Source organism: Mustelus asterias, chromosome 28 (genome assembly GCF_964213995.1).
Source record: "Mustelus asterias chromosome 28, sMusAst1.hap1.1, whole genome shotgun sequence".
Classification (NCBI taxonomy): Eukaryota; Metazoa; Chordata; class Chondrichthyes; order Carcharhiniformes; family Triakidae; genus Mustelus; species Mustelus asterias.
This window is the reverse complement of record NC_135828.1, coordinates 9,903,456-9,918,828: the sequence shown is the minus strand read 5'-3', so window position 1 is coordinate 9,918,828 and position 15,373 is coordinate 9,903,456. Positions and strand designations below refer to the sequence as shown.

The 15,373-nt window shown below is 49.3% G+C and overlaps 1 protein-coding gene across 6 annotated transcripts in view; it reads left to right on the top strand.

The window, feature by feature from the left end:
* LOC144480213 (calcium/calmodulin-dependent protein kinase type II subunit gamma-like) overlaps positions 1 to 15,373 on the top strand; it is a 463,856-nt gene that overhangs the window by 303,769 nt on the left and 144,714 nt on the right. For all 6 annotated transcript variants that reach the window (XM_078199435.1, XM_078199441.1, XM_078199439.1 and 3 more), the window contains exons 6-7: positions 7,245 to 7,317; positions 11,404 to 11,506. In XM_078199435.1, the coding sequence (XP_078055561.1) occupies positions 7,245 to 7,317; positions 11,404 to 11,506 (176 nt within the window). The remainder of the gene's footprint in view (positions 1 to 7,244; positions 7,318 to 11,403; positions 11,507 to 15,373) is intronic.

Below are 15,373 nucleotides of genomic sequence, written 5' to 3'. Positions count from 1 at the left end.
TCCTTCATTTGGCCAGCATTTATTGCCCATCCCTAATAGCCCTTGAGAAGGTGGCGATGAGTGGCTGCCTTGAACTGCTACAGTCCATAGGTACACCCACAGTGCTGTTAGGGAGGGTATTCCAGTATTTTGACCCAGAGACTGTAAAGGAACGGCATATTTCCAAGTCAGGATGGTGAGTGACTTGGAGAGGAACTTGCAGTTGGTGGTGTTCCCATGTATCTGCTGCCCTTGTCCTTCCAGGTCATAGAGGTAGTGGATTTGGAAATTGCTGCAGTGATGGTGCAAACTAGTGTGCATTGTAGCGGGGGGAGTGAATGTTTAAGATGGTGCCAATCAAGTGGGCCGCTTTGTCCCTGGATGGTGTTACACTTCCTGAGAGTTGCACTCATCCAGGCAAGTGGAGAATATTCCACCACACTCCTGACTTGTGCCTCATGGGAGGTGGGCAAGCTTTGGGGAGTCGAGAGATGAGTTGCCACAGAATTCCCAGCCTCTGACCTGCTCTTGGAGCCACAGTATTTATATGGCTGGTCAATGGTAACCCCCCCCCCCCCCCCCCCCCCAGGATCTGAAAGAGAGAGAGCCCTTAATTTCTGTTGGTAGATTGTCCATTTTCAGGCCGGTGGGTCAAAGGGCGTTTTGAATCTCACCATGTTCAACCCTGGCCCAATATCTTCACAACAGTACACCGTGGTTTTGGAAATTCAGAATCGAAGGTCATTATAGAATCCCAACAATGTGGAAGAGGCCATTCGGCCCATCGAATCTGCACCAACCCTCTGACAGGGTATCTTACCCAGGCCCCTTCCCCCGCCCTGTCTCCATGATCCCAGACATTTCCCTTGGCTAATCCATCTAACCTGCACATCCTGGGACACTAAGGGGCAATTTATCATGGCCAATCCACCTAGCCCGCACACCTTAGGTATGGGCAGGCAACGGCTTAGTGGTGTTGTCTGGGGGTTTGTCATTCAGAGGCCCAGAGTAATGTTCTGGAGAATGCCCACATCCCTATGAATGAACGAACAAATTGTTTTCTGTGCTGTAAATGCCACGCAAGGAAGATTGCACAGATTGAATTTGATGAGGCCTCCCCAAAGGGAAAGGAGAAACCGTCCCATGTGAACAATACCAACTGCTGAAAATCCTGAGAGAGTTTAGTTTATTCATTAGTGTCAGAAGTAGGCTTACATTAACGCTGCAATGAAGTTACTATGAAAATCCCCTAGTTGCCACACTTCTACGCCTTTTGGGTACACTGAGGGAGAATTTAGCACGGCCAATGCACCTATGGGCAGCACGGTGGCACAGTGGTTAGCCCTGCTGCCTCACAGCTCCAGGGATCTGGGTTCAATTCCGGCCTCGGGTCACTGTCTGTGCGGAGTCTGCATGTTCTCCCCATGTCTGCGTGGGTTTCCTCCGGGTGCTCCGGTTTCCTCCCACACTCCAAAGACGTGCAGGTTAGGTGGATTGGCCATGCTAAATTCTCCCTCAGTGTACCCGAACAGGTGCTGGAGTGTGGCGACTAGGGGATTTTCACAGTAACTTCGTTGTGGTGTGAATGTAAGCCTACTTATGACTAATAAATAAACTTGAACTTTTTTAACCAACACGTCTTTCGGACTGTCTGCGTGGGTTTCCTCCGGGTGCTCCGGTTTCCTCCCACAGTCCGAAGATGTGCAGGTTAGGTTGATTGGCCATGCTAAATTGACTTTAGTGTCAGGGGATTAGCAGGGTAAATATGTGGGGTTACGGGAATAGGGCCTGGGGTGGGATTGTGGTCGGTGCAGCCTCGATGGGCTGAATGGCCTCCTTCTGCACTGTAGGGATTCTATGAAACCGGAGCAGCCAGAGGAAACCCACGCAGACATGGGGAGAATGTGCAAACTCTACACAGACAGTGACCCGAGGCCGGAATCGAACCCGGGTCCTTGGTGCTGTGAGGCAGCAGCTCTAACCACTGTGCCACCCTGTACTTTGTGTTCATCTGTTCTCCTCATGTCTACGTGGGTTTCCTCCGGGTGCTCCGGTGCTGGTTAGGAGAACGTGCAAACTCCACATAGTCGCCCCCAAGCCGGGAATCGAACCCGGGTTCCTGGCGCTGCGAGGCAGCAGTGCTAACCACTGTGTCACCCTGGTCGCAACATGGAAACGAATTACAACAAGGAAGGATGAGATGAACGGCATGAAGGCTGCTTCCTTCTCGAGGAATACAAACAGAAAGTGCTGCAAAAAAAACCTCAGCAGGTCTGGCAGCATCTGAGAGAGAAACAGAGTTCACGTTTTGTGTCCAATCCCTTCTTTGGGGGTTCCCCTTCATGGATGCTCCCTTGACCAATCAGTCTTTGACGGGACTGGCAACCAACCCACGCTCGGGAGCATCAAGCTTTGAGTCATCGTCGCTATCTTTTTCCTCCCCTCCTTGAAAGATAAATAAGTGAAGTTCCAATCTTCTCACCCACGCTCTAAACAATCACCTTCCACTGATGACACGTTCCAAGTCCCAGAGGGAACACCGTGTTCTGCAGAGTATTAGATCATTCCAACACACTGATGGCTTTTACCGAGAGCCTGAAATTCATCTAATACCAATATTATGAATTCATTATGGTAGAAAAGTTCAATGTTGTAAGAGTACCGATGTTTGAGAGAGAGTGTGACAGTATTGTGCTAATTCTATGCAAGATGATTATTAATTTATGGCCATTGTAATAAAGTAGTTGAAAAATAAGACTTCAACAAGGGCTGTCACACTGCTGTGTATCTTCAGCATTCTCTCTGAAATTCTCCCCATCAGTTCCAAGAAATTTTAGTCACATTTGAGTTCTTGGAAAATCTGTACCTTGCGTTCATCTGTTTTGTATACTAGTTGATTTGTTGCTATTACTGCTCAAATGTGTTTACTCCAAACTCGCAAGCAGTAAAACTATTATGGAGAATTCCACCTGCAGCAGTTTCAGGTCCTTTGTGCTTTGTCACAAGGTTGAGGTTGATGTATCTGACATTTTTATCCCCATTTTAATACTGCTATATTTGTTTGGCACAGTGGGTTAGCACTGCAGCCTCACAGCGCCAGGGGCCCGGGTTCAATTCCGACCTCGGGTCACCGTCTGTGTGGAGTTTGCACGTTCTCACCCTGTCTGCGTGGGTTTCCTCCGGGTGCTCCGGTTTCCTCCCGCAGACCAAAGATATGTGGGTTAGGTTGATTGGCCATGCTAAATTGCGCCTAGTGTCAGGGGGACGAGCAGGGTAAATGTGTGGGGCTACAGGGATAGGGCCTGTGTGGGACTGTGGTTGGTGCAGCCAAATGGCCACCTTCTGCACTGTAGGGATTCTATGATTCTCACCCCCATTTGAATACTATTAATGCTGTGGGCAGCACGGTGGCACAGTGGTTAGCACTGCTGCCTCACAGCGCCAGGGACCCGGGTTCAATTCCCAGCTTGGGTCACTGTCCGTGTCGTAGAATTCATGGAATCCCTACAGTACAGAAGGAGGCCATTTGGCCCAACGAGTTTGTACCAACCACAATCCCACCCTGGCCCTATTCCCATAACCCCACACATTTACCCTGCTAATCCTCCTGACACTAGGGTCAATTTAGCACAGCCAGTGCACCTAACCCGCACATCTTCGGACTGTGGGAGGAAACCGGAGCACCCAGAGGAACCCCACGCAGATATGGGAAGGACGTGCAAACTCCGTACAGAGAATGACCCAAGGCCAGAATCAAACCTGGGTCCTTGGCGCTGTGTCACCCTATACTTTGTGTTCATCTGTCCTCCTTGTGTCTGCATGGGTTTCCTCCGGGAGCTGCGGTGCTGGTTAGGTGCATTGGCTGTGCTAAATTCTCCCTCAGTGTACTCGAACAGGCGCTGGAGTGTGGCGACTAGGGGGTTTTCACAGTAACTTCATTACGTTGTTAATGTAAGGCTACTTGTGATACTAATTATTTTAACCTTGCTGCTAAATTTAACGATCTTCACCACTTGTTGTTTTGTGTGTTTATTTACCGACCCCCCAGTGTCGACACCGGCCTGAAAGTATGACTCAGGAGTGGGACAAGTCTGGCTCGTGCTGTGTTCCCACGGTAATACTGGCAAGAGCTGGGGGTGGGGCTTTGTTAACGGAGTGTCCTCCTGCAGGACCATCTCGCCAGTTTTCAAAGTTAGTGTGCGTGTCGGGAGCAAGCGGCTGCATCCAGCGCCCTGGCCCCTTGCTCTCCTGGACTCCAAAGCAGGAAATAATGATTTTATCAGGAGTACTCCCATCTTGGAAAGGTTGAAAACAAAAGCACTACCCAGTGACGGATGGACAAGCAGAAGAGAAAACACGGGAAAATCTCAGCAGGTTTGGCAGCATCTGTAAGGAGAGAAAAGAGCTGACGTTTCGAGTCCAGGTGACCCTTTGTCAAAGCTAAAAGGCATAGAAAGTGGGTGATATTTATACTGCAGGGGGAGGGAATGAAAGATGAGTCATAGCCACAGAAACCAGGGGAAAGTAAAGGAAAGTTTATTTATTATTCCCAAGTAAGGCTTACATTAACACTGCAATGAAGTTACTGTGAAATTCCCCTAGTCGCCACAGTCCGGTGTCCGTTCGGGTCAAGGCTGCTAATGGCTGTCCATAGAGAGAATAGAGGGCCAAACGGCTGAGAAGCTGAAATCAGAGGGTAAACTGGGACAGATGAAGATGTGGGGGGAGGAGGGAGATGGGTGGGAGAGAGGTAAAATTGATAATATTTGAGGAATTGATGACCTTGGGAATTTCCTCAGACACTGGGGGCGGGATATTACGACCTCGCCCCTCCCGAAACCGTAAATCCCCCTCCGAGGTCGACGGACCTTTCCATGATCCGCCCCTTGCCCGCTCCGATTTCCCGTGGCGGGCGGGACGGTAAAATTCCGCCCTTGGTGTTAGGAGTGGGGCCCCCTTTTTGAGGGCTGGCGTCTCTCGATCACAAGGGTATTCTGGGAGATCAGGGGGCCCATAGAACCCTTGACAGTACGCAGCACACCATGGTGAAGCATTTTCATATCCGTCTCTGTGGTATCTGCTGGTAAGCACAATAAAGATCGTAAGAAATACAAGGATTAAATCACTCGGGGCGGGATTTTCCGGCCGGCTTCGCTCATCCCAAAACCAGAAAATCCCACCCGAGGTTAACGGACCTTCCCATGCTCCCGCCCCCTCGCCCGCTCCGATTCCCGTGGCGGGCAGGACAGTAAAATTCCGCCCCTAGTGTTTCAAGCCTGCCGCACCATTCAAAAGCATCATGGCTGATTATTGCCTCAACACTACCTTCCCACACTCTCCCCGTCATTCCCCCCATAGTTTCAAAAATATTTCCAATTGCAGATACACCAAACTTGGCGGCCCTCTGGGCTGGAGAATTCCAAACATTCACAACTGCTTGAGTGAAGTAATTTCTCCTGGTCTCGACCCCTCAATGGCCAACCCCTTATCCCGTGACTGTGCTCCCTAGTTCTGGACTCTCCAAGCTGGGTGGGGATGGGGGGGTGGTTTGGGTTGAGTTGGGGCGGTGGGGTAACACCCTCCCAACACCTACCCTGTCTCATCCCCTGAAGAATTTTCTATGTTTCAATGAGCTCACCTCTCATTCTTCCAAACTCCATGGAACGTAAGCCTAATTTACACAATCTCTCCTCATAAAGCAATCCCCTTAACCCAGGAATCAGTCTGGTAAATGTTTGTTACACTCCTCCTCAGGCAAGTATATGCTTCCACCATTAAGGAGACCAAAGCAGTACATGGTTCTCCCTGAATGATCTCACCAAGGCCCTGCATTAATTACAATAAGACTACTTCAATCCTTTTGCAATAAAGGCTAACATATCATTTGCTTTCTGAATTGCTTGCGGTGCCTGAGTCCAAAGATGTGTGGGTTAGGTGGATTGGCCATGCTAAATTGCCCCTTAGTGTCAGGGGGACTAGCTACTTGATTTGATTTGATTTGATTTGATTTATTATTGTCACATGTATTAACATACAGCGAAAAGTATTACTTCTTGCGTGCTATACAGACAAAACATACCGTTCATAGAGAAGGAAACGAGCGAGTGCAGAATGTAGTGTTAGAGGCATAGCTAGGGTGTAGAGAAAGATCAACTTAGTGCAAGGTAGGTCCATTCAAAAGTCTGACAGCAGCAGGGAAGAAGCTGTTCTTGAGTCGGTAGGTACGTGGCCTCAGAGTTTTTGTACCTTTTTCCCGGAGGAAGAAGGTGGAAGAGAGAATGTCCGGGGGGTGTGGCATCCTTAATTGTGCTGGCTGCTTTACCGAGACAGCGGGAAGTGTAGATAGAGTCAATGGATGGGAGGCTGGTTTGCGTGATGGACTGGGCTACATTCATGACCTTTTGTAGTTCCTTGCGGTCTTGGACAGAGCAGGAGCCATACCCAAGCTGTGATACATGGGATTATGGGGATTGGGCCTGGATGAGATTGTGGTCGGTGCAGACCCGATGGGCCGAATGGGCTCCCTCTGCACTGTAGGATTCTATAACTTTGTGATTTATAAACAGGAACTCCCATGTCGCTCTGAATACCAACATGTGCCAAGTCTTTCACTGTTTAAAAAGTATCCTGCTGTTCTATTTTCCTTCCGGTGTGGATAACTTCAGCCGTCTTAATGATCTATTTCGTCTGCCGCCCAACCTGTCTGCCTGCTTTTGCGCCGTCCCCCAAATTTGCTCTGACACCATGTTGATGGTATTCGGTGAACATTTTGGCTTGCCCAGATCTTTGTACCTTGCTGTCCACAGCCTTCTCAGAGGGAAAGGCATGATGGTCCAAAACAATGGAAGGGTGTGAAGTGTTCAGTGCAATACGAAAGAAATGTCTGGAAATTAACAAGAGCTGCCCTATTTGCAGCCTGTTTCAACCTTGGAACAACGAAATGGATAGCTATGTGCATTGAATAAAAGATTAAGAATTCTACAGGAATCTTGTAATTGTATGGATGTTTTCTTATGGTTACGCAGACTTGCCTCAGGAGGTTTGTTAAGGAATATCTATGCCTGATATCAGTGTTTTCCTATTAAGATCAGGAGTCGTGTGTCCTGATCTTGCTTCCCACTTTGACAGTTTGTTACAATCTTGAAATTCATGGAAATTCTGGTTTCTCCCTCCTCCCGCCCATCCCTTTCCTCACCCTTTGCTACCCTCCGCCACCCCTTCCCTTCTTCCCCTCCATCTCCTCCTGTCCCCTTTTTGTTTTGCAGTCAATGTATTCATCAGATTCTAGAAAGTGTTAATCACATTCACCAACACGACATAGTGCACAGAGACCTCAAGGTCAGTATCCGCTGATAGAGGCGCGGGGACGCAACCGTATCTCTTGGAGGCAGTGTAATGTTACTGTATGTTGTCTGTGGCCTCGCACCGTCCAGAACTCTTGGCTTCGAATCTCCTGTGCGGGTTTTGTTTCCGTCCCACAAGCCCGATGAGTTATAATTTATGACAGACAGCTGACTACAGCCAGCAGGATGACTCACCTAGACTAAACGCTCCATGTCTCCGGCTCGCACTAGGATCAATAACAGTGGTCGAATAGCCTTTCCTGTCAGCCTGGACTTTTATTTCACACTGCAGCAATAAGCAGCGTATATCAGGAGGGCTGTCCCCTCACCTTCCCTCTGACGGTGAGCCGAACAGTCTGCGCCGAGTTCTGTTTTGTTTTAAACCTCCTAACAGCTCCTTCATTATTTAAAGTGAAGTAAAGTTTATTTATTAGTGTCACAAGTAAGGCTCACATTAACACTGCAATGAAGTTACTGTGAAATTCCCCTAGTCGCCACACTTCGGCGCCTGTTTGGGTGAATGCACCCTAACCAGCACGTCTTTCAGAATGTGGGAGGGAAACCGGAGCACCCGGAGGAAACCCACGCAGACACGGGGAGAACATGCAGCCTCCGCACAGACAGTGACCCAAGCCGGGAATCGAACCCGGGTCCTTGGCGCTGTGAGGCAGCAGTGCTAACCCACTGTGCCACCGTGCCGCCCAAGTGGAACCAGGACGCTTGGCTTTTGTATTTCCCGACTGACTGCCACACGAGACGGGGGTGGCACAGTGGGTTAGCACTGCTGTCTCACAGCGTCAGGAACCCAGGTTCGATTCCCGGCTTGGGTCACTGTCTGTGCGGAGTGGGCATGTTCCCCCCGTGTCTGCGTGGGTTTCCTCCGGGTGCTCCGGTTTCCTCCCACAGTCCAAAAGATGTGTGGGTTAGGTTGATTGGCCATGCTAAATTGCCCCTAGTGCTAGGGGTTCAGCAGGGTAAATCTGTAGGGTTACGGAAATAGGGCCTGGGTGGGATTGTGGTCGGTGCAGACTCAATGGGCCGAATGGCCTCCATCTGCACTGTAGGGTTCTATGATTCTAGACCTGTGAGCGTCCCCATATTTTTCAAATTGATTCATCCAAATTCTACTCATTTTGACCTTGTTGCTTCATTGACATCTTATTGGAGTGTAAAGCTTCCTCTTTACTGCCAACTAAGCTTGCTTGATGTGCTTCTACCTAAAACATGCATTGCATATATTCAAAGGTAGCTGAATTTGCTGGATATATTCACTGCTATCAAAAGGAATGTACATCAACCTTCATCGCAGACAGATAATAAAATGAATTCTGAGGTGCTTTCAGGGGCTGACGTGACTTATAGAGAGGGAATTGATGATAGGCCCATTAAAAGTACACATTGGGCGGGATTTTCCAGCCGTGTTCGTCCCAAGGCTGGAAAATCCCACCTGAGGTCATGGTCCCATGTCCCGCCCGCTACAATTCCCATGGCGGGCGGGACAGAAAAATTCCACCCATTATCTTTCAAGTCAAATTTTATTGTAACCAATCTGTTATCCCACTGCACGTACAGCTTGAGGGGCATCTTCCTCCGGGTGAGATATTCCTCTGGGGTACAGGAAGACGCCCGTGGCATTTTGTTCAAAGATTTTCCTGCCAACATTCCTCCCCAAAGCAGCCAGGAACCAGATTAATTCGCCCTTGAGTTTACTGCTATTTGTTTGGGGAAAAAACATTGAAAAATTTGAAAAATAAATGTGGGTGGCACGTTGGCACAGTGGTTAGTAAAATTTATTTATTAGTCACAAGTAAGGCTTACGTTAACACTGCAATGAAGTTACTGTGAAAATCCCCGAGTCGCCACACTCCGGGACCTTTTCGGGTACACTGAGGGAGAATTTAGCATGACCAATGCACCCTAACCCGCACGTCTTTTGGACTGTGGGAGGAAACCGGAGCACCCAGAGGAAACTCACGCAGACAAGGGGAGAATGTGTGAACTCCACACAGACAGTGATCCAAGCCGTGATGCCCTTCAGCTAGCACTGCTGCCTCACAGAACCAGGAACCCAGGTTCGATTCCCGGCTTGGGTCACTGTCTGTGTGGAGTTTGCACATTCTCCCCGTGTCCGCGTGGGCTTCCTCCGGGTGCTCCGGTTTCCTCCCGCAGTCCGAAAGACATGCTGGTTAGGTGCAGTGGCCGTGCTAAATTCTCCCTCAGTGTACCCGAACAGGCGCCGGAGTGTGGCGACTAGGGGATTTTCACAGTGACTTCATTGCAGTGCCGACTGGTGACACTAATAAATAGACTTTAAAGTAAAATGTGACACTAATAAATAAAGTTAAACCCAAAATTGCCGTGCATGTAAAGAGTTGTCGCTTGTCACTGTGCCTCTAAGGTCATTCCAAGTGAGGTGACAAGGTGCTGCTTAAACTGCAGGGCTGTTTTTGAAATCAGTTTTATATAAAAGGAGTGATATAATCTGGAGAGTGGGGCTGATCATCTCTGCATCACAACAGGGTATAATTATCAAACATAGCCTAACAGAAGCTGTTTATCGCAGGAAGAACAGAGATGAGTGTAAGTCAATATTTTTGGACATTTGAAAGGTCAATATTTCGGGAAACATCCCCCTGATATTAAGCTGCAGAAAGCACTTCAAATTACCTCGGGGAATTTTATTTGTGTTTTTAATTGTGCATTATTCAGCAATAAGGTGACAGTTACTTCGAGATATGACCATGTGAGCTAACACTCCAGTTCTGAGCCTTGTTTCCGAGGCTCCACAAAAGCATAGCTGCTGTGCCCCCTAGTGTGCATGTGCTGGCTTTGCACCCATTGCCATTGACGGAGCCTTTTGTGTCCCATGGCATTAACCCTTTGAGAACTTCAGTTGCGTTAAACTTTGTGGGGGGGCGGCGGTTGGGGGAGGGGGAGGGGCGGGGCGGACTTGTGAAACTATCCTGTTTAGATTGCGACGACAGCGTCGTGAAACATTCCCACTTTACCACGAAATGACTGGCAGGCGGCAATCATGAAAGCCGCCCAAAAGTAGTTAAAGGGTCTGGTGACAGTGGTGTAATTGTGGGGGTGAAGCCATCGGTTGCGGTCGGTGCATAACCCCATTTTATTTCGCAGGCAAATTGTTCCTCGATGTCTTGTTTCGTCGCAAGCGGACGGGGGTGGGGGGGGGGGGGGGGGGGGGGGGGTGGGGTGGGTAGTTTTTGGGCATTATTGGTTCGCAGTCCGGCCACAGGGTGGGGACATTGCCCGGATCCAAGCTGGTGGGTGGGGCGGGAGGGGGATTGGGGAACCACACCCAGACACCAGCTGACCATGGCATGGGATTGCTGGAGGGAGCTCGACAACTGCAACCTCCTCACCTTCCTGCTGGCAAGCGGAAGCATCTGGGCTTGAACAGCAGCTTTAGAAACCTTTGTGCATTTCACAAACCGGCCGGAAATTTCAGCCTGGCCACAGTTCCCAATTTGGCAATTAAACCTCTTAAAAGATTGAGTAGTAAAGGGGGCACCTGTTTGAAGGGTCTGGCCGAGCAGGCGGGCGGCACGGTGGCAGAGCGGTTAGCGCCGCTCCCTCACAGCTCCAGGGACCCGGGTTCGATTCCCGGCCTCGGGTCATTGTCTGTGCGGAGTCTGCACGTTCTCCCCGTGTCTGCGTGGGTTTCCTCCGGGTGCTCCAGTTTCCTCCCGCACTCCAAAGATGTGCGGGTTAGGTGCATTGGCCATGCTAAATTGCCCCTTAGAGCACCAGGATGCGTAGGTTAGAGGGATTTGTGGGGTAAATATGTGGGGCTGTGGGGATAGGGCCCAGGTGGAGTTGTTGTCGGTGCAGACTCGATGGGCCGAATGGCCACCTTCTGCACTTCTATGATTCTATGACATTTGCATTGTATTCCCTGAAAGATTGATCTGTTTTAAGTTGTGATGCATCAGTGTTAACTGTCGACAAGTATTTATTAAGTGTTACAGCTCCAGCTTTGTGTTTTGACTTGTCATTAATTACCTCTCTTGTTAATTCCATCATTTTCCTATAACTGCTGTGGTTTTGCCACCCCTCAAAGCCAGAGAACCTGCTGCTTGCCAGTAAATGTAAAAGTGCCGCAGTGAAGCTGGCCGACTTTGGATTGGCAATCGAAGTGCAGGGAGACCAGCAGGCATGGTTCGGTAAGTCCCTGAACCTTTGCGGATCCGTCGCAGTAGAATGTAGAACCTGATGCGCCGCCACCCTCGGTTTAAAGCTCTTGTTCAATGCTCTGCCCAGCTCCAGTCAATGTGCGGTGGGATGGCACGAGGAGGGTATGTCAAAAAACAGGGGGCAGGAAATTAGGAACGTGAAAGCTGGTTGGCACCAAGAGGTTCCTCTGCAGTGGAGGGCGAATTGCTGGGAGACTCGAACTGAAGCACGACAGCGGCACAGTGGGTTAGCACTGCTGCCCTCACAGCTCCAGGGACCCGGGTTCAATTCCAGCCTCGGGTCACTCTCTGTGTGGAGTTTGCACCTTCTCCCTGTGTCTGCGTGGGTTTCCTCTGGATGCCCCGGTTTCCTCCTACACTCCAAAGATGTGCAGGCTTGGTGGATTGGCCGTGCTAAGTTGCCCCTTAGTGTCCCAAGATATATAGGTAGATGGATTAGCCATGGGAAATGTGTGGGGTTATGGGGATAGGGTGCAGGTTAGGGCCTGTCGAAGATGCTCTGTCTGAGAGTTGGTGCAGACATGGGAACTGTGTGGGTTTTTTGGGGATAGGTGAGGGTTAGAGCCTGTCGCAGAGTCAAAGCAGACTTGATAGGCCGAATGGCCTCTTCTGCACTGTAGCAATTCTATTCTATGAGCTCCCCCAGTGGACAGAGGGTGCAGTTACAGTGTGCAAAGTTTACATAGGCAGTTCCCATTAAATACACAGACACAGAAGGACTCGACCCTCTGGGAGAAGGCACTTCTCCTTATTCATCTTCAATGGGAGACCCCTTATTTTTAAATTGTGTCCTCTAATTCTGGACTCCCCCCCCACCCCCACAAGGGGAGAAAACCTTTTAGCATCCACCCTGTCAAGTCCCCTCAGGATCTTATTTGATTCAACAACATCATCTTCCAAACATCAATGGATACAAGCCCAACACAAACCAACAAGGTATCCGAAAGACCCAGCGATTATATCCATTTATTAAATGAGCAATAACTTCACAGGGGGCGTATATCTATTTACATCCTGCCAATAAATAAGGTCCAAAGATATGCAGGTTAGGTGGATTGGCTATGCTAAATTGCCCCTTAGTGTCCAAAGATGGGTGAGTTAGATGGATTGGCCATGCTAAATTGCCCCTCAGTGTCTAAATCTTTTTTGAGTTAGGTAGATTGGCTACGCTAAAGTGCCCCTTAATGTCCAAAGATATGCAGGTTAGGTGGATTGCTAAATGCGTGGGGGCTACGGGGATAAGGCAGGGGGTTGGGTCTGGTTGGGATGCTCTGTCAGAGAGTCGGTGCAGACTCGATGGGCTGAATGGCCTCCTTCCGCACTGTAGCGATTCTACGGCCACAGAGAGAATGAGTAAATCTCTGGCTCCAGCTTCACTTGGCCCCGGGCGTGTTTTACATAAATTGGTTTCTCACTGATTTAAAACCAATCCTCCAGCAAACATCGTACTGGGCAAGTCCTTTCTGGAACGTTAGAACAGGTATCGCTGTGTGATCATTTCAGGGACACTCGGTGCTGCCAATGCGCTGCAGGCCCATCGGCACTGGGAAAGAGAAGCGACAGTTTGCTGCCTTGGCCGTCTGTTAGTTTTGTGTCGAATGGTTAACCTTTTCCCTGCTGTCAATGGGCCTGTTGTACATTAACAGCAATTGCCCCGCAGCGTAACAAATCCACTCTCCCATAACTGACCCAGCGGGATAGCATCCTGACTTCGACCTCTCCGTGCTCCACCCCGCAGGGCGTGGACGCAATGGCCCCCCCGAAATGTGTTTGCGGCTGTGAGGTCCAGATGACAGCCTGCTGCAGGAGACACCTCATTTCTCCATTCTGTGTCTCAGGGGGCCGTTCCCTGGCGCTGTGAGGCACAGTGATTAGCACTGCTGCCTCACAGCGCCAGGGACACGGGTTCAATTCTAGCCTCGGGTGACTATCTGTGTGGAGTTTGCACATTCTCCCCGTGTCTGCGTGGGTTTTCTCCGGGTGCTCCGGTTTCCTCCCACAGTCCAAAGATATGCGAGTTAGGTTGATTGGCCATGCCGAATTGGCCCTCGGGGGGGATTAGCAGGGTAAATACTCGGGGTAACAGGGATAGGGCTTGGGTGGGATTGTTGTTGGTGCAGACTCGATGGGCTGAATGGCACTGCACTGTACGGATTCTATGAAACAGCTAAACTAGACATCCCATTCTAAGCCTTTCCCATTATGCAAATATAGCAGTAATAGGACAGCATTTGCATTAAGAGCATTTTTCGGCCACAGTGTAAGAGCAACTTGCTGTGGCTCAATGGTTGCCCCACAGTTTACAAGCTCCACCAAGACCATCCAAGTAGGTTCGCTCCTGGGTTTAGAGACAGAGATCTGGAGTCAAGTCTCTCCAGCCCAGTGAGAGTCCAACTTGGACATCAAGTTTATCAATGAGCTCGAACAGGGATATGACCCCATGTGGTCCTTGCCCTTTGCTTGATGGAGACTGCTGATTCAGAGCTAATTAGTACGTTACCTCATTGATCCAGCCCCCCCCCCCCCCGCCAGAATGCGTCAGAACCGCCCATTCAATTCAAACAGGACCCTGGCAGCCATCTTCATTCAGTCTGAGCTGGATACAAATCCAGCTGTCTTTGCCAGGATTAACATCTGGATACCTGGCAGCTGAGCCATTCACTAAAATTATCCAGTCAGTCGGACTTCTGGCGTGTGAGAGAACCATTTTAACAAGGTTGCAAGCTGGGTAGCAGAAATAAGTGTTCACAGCTGCTTATGGCTAAATTGAAAACACAAACGCTTTCACCCTGAAGCAACATGAGTAAGTGAGTTCTAAATCACATTATTTCATCACTAAATGTTCCTGTTTACGAAGCACTATGTCAGAATACAAAATCCACTAAATCTACAACACTCGGTGTGATGCACTGTTGTCACGGATACTTTGCAGAATCTCTCCGTGCAAAAGAGGCCCTTCGGCCCATTTAGTCTACCTCAACATGTGAGGAACATCTAACTTACCCACCTAATCCCATTTGCCAGCACTTGGTCCACGGCCCTGAATGTTATGACGTGATGATGTGGAGATGCCGGCGTTGGACTGGGGTAAACACAGTAAGGAGTTTAACAACACCAAGTTAAAGTCCAACAGGTTTATTTGGTAGCAAAAGCCACACAAGCTTTCGGAATTTCCACACACAAGCTTGTGTGCCTTTTGCTACCAAATAAACCTGTTGGACTTTAACCTGGTGTTGTTAAACTTCTTACTGTGTTATGACGTGCCCAGTGCTCACTCAGATGCTTTTTAAAGGATGTGAGGCAACCTGCCTCCACCACCCTCCCAATACATAGGGGAGACGGAAAGGAGAGGGTGCAGAATATGGTGTTGCAGTTACAGGTAGGGTGAAGAGAAAGATCAGCTTAATATCAGGTAGGTCCACTCAAAAGTCTGATTACAGCAGGGAAGAAGCTGTTCTTGAGTCGGTTGGCACGTGTTTTCAGACTTTTGTATCTTTTTCCCGACGGGAGAAGGTGGAAGAGAGAATGTCCCGGGGTGCGTGGGGTCCTTGATTATGCTGGCTGCTTTGCCGAGGCAGCGGGAAGTGTGGACAGAGTCAATGGGTGGGAGGCTGGGTATCTTACCCCTTGATTCACGATGAACAGCTCCACAGGACTGTCCTGAGTAGATGCACACATTGTGGAGAGGCAATTGATATGTTTTCCAAATACGCCTAAAAGGAAATCTTCTCGTACGTAAATTGTCAATGAAAGAGTTATAATTCTGTCTTATTTGACCCAGAGTTAATAGGCTTACTCTGTTTGTAATTTAATTAAAGGCACTAACTGAAATTAAAA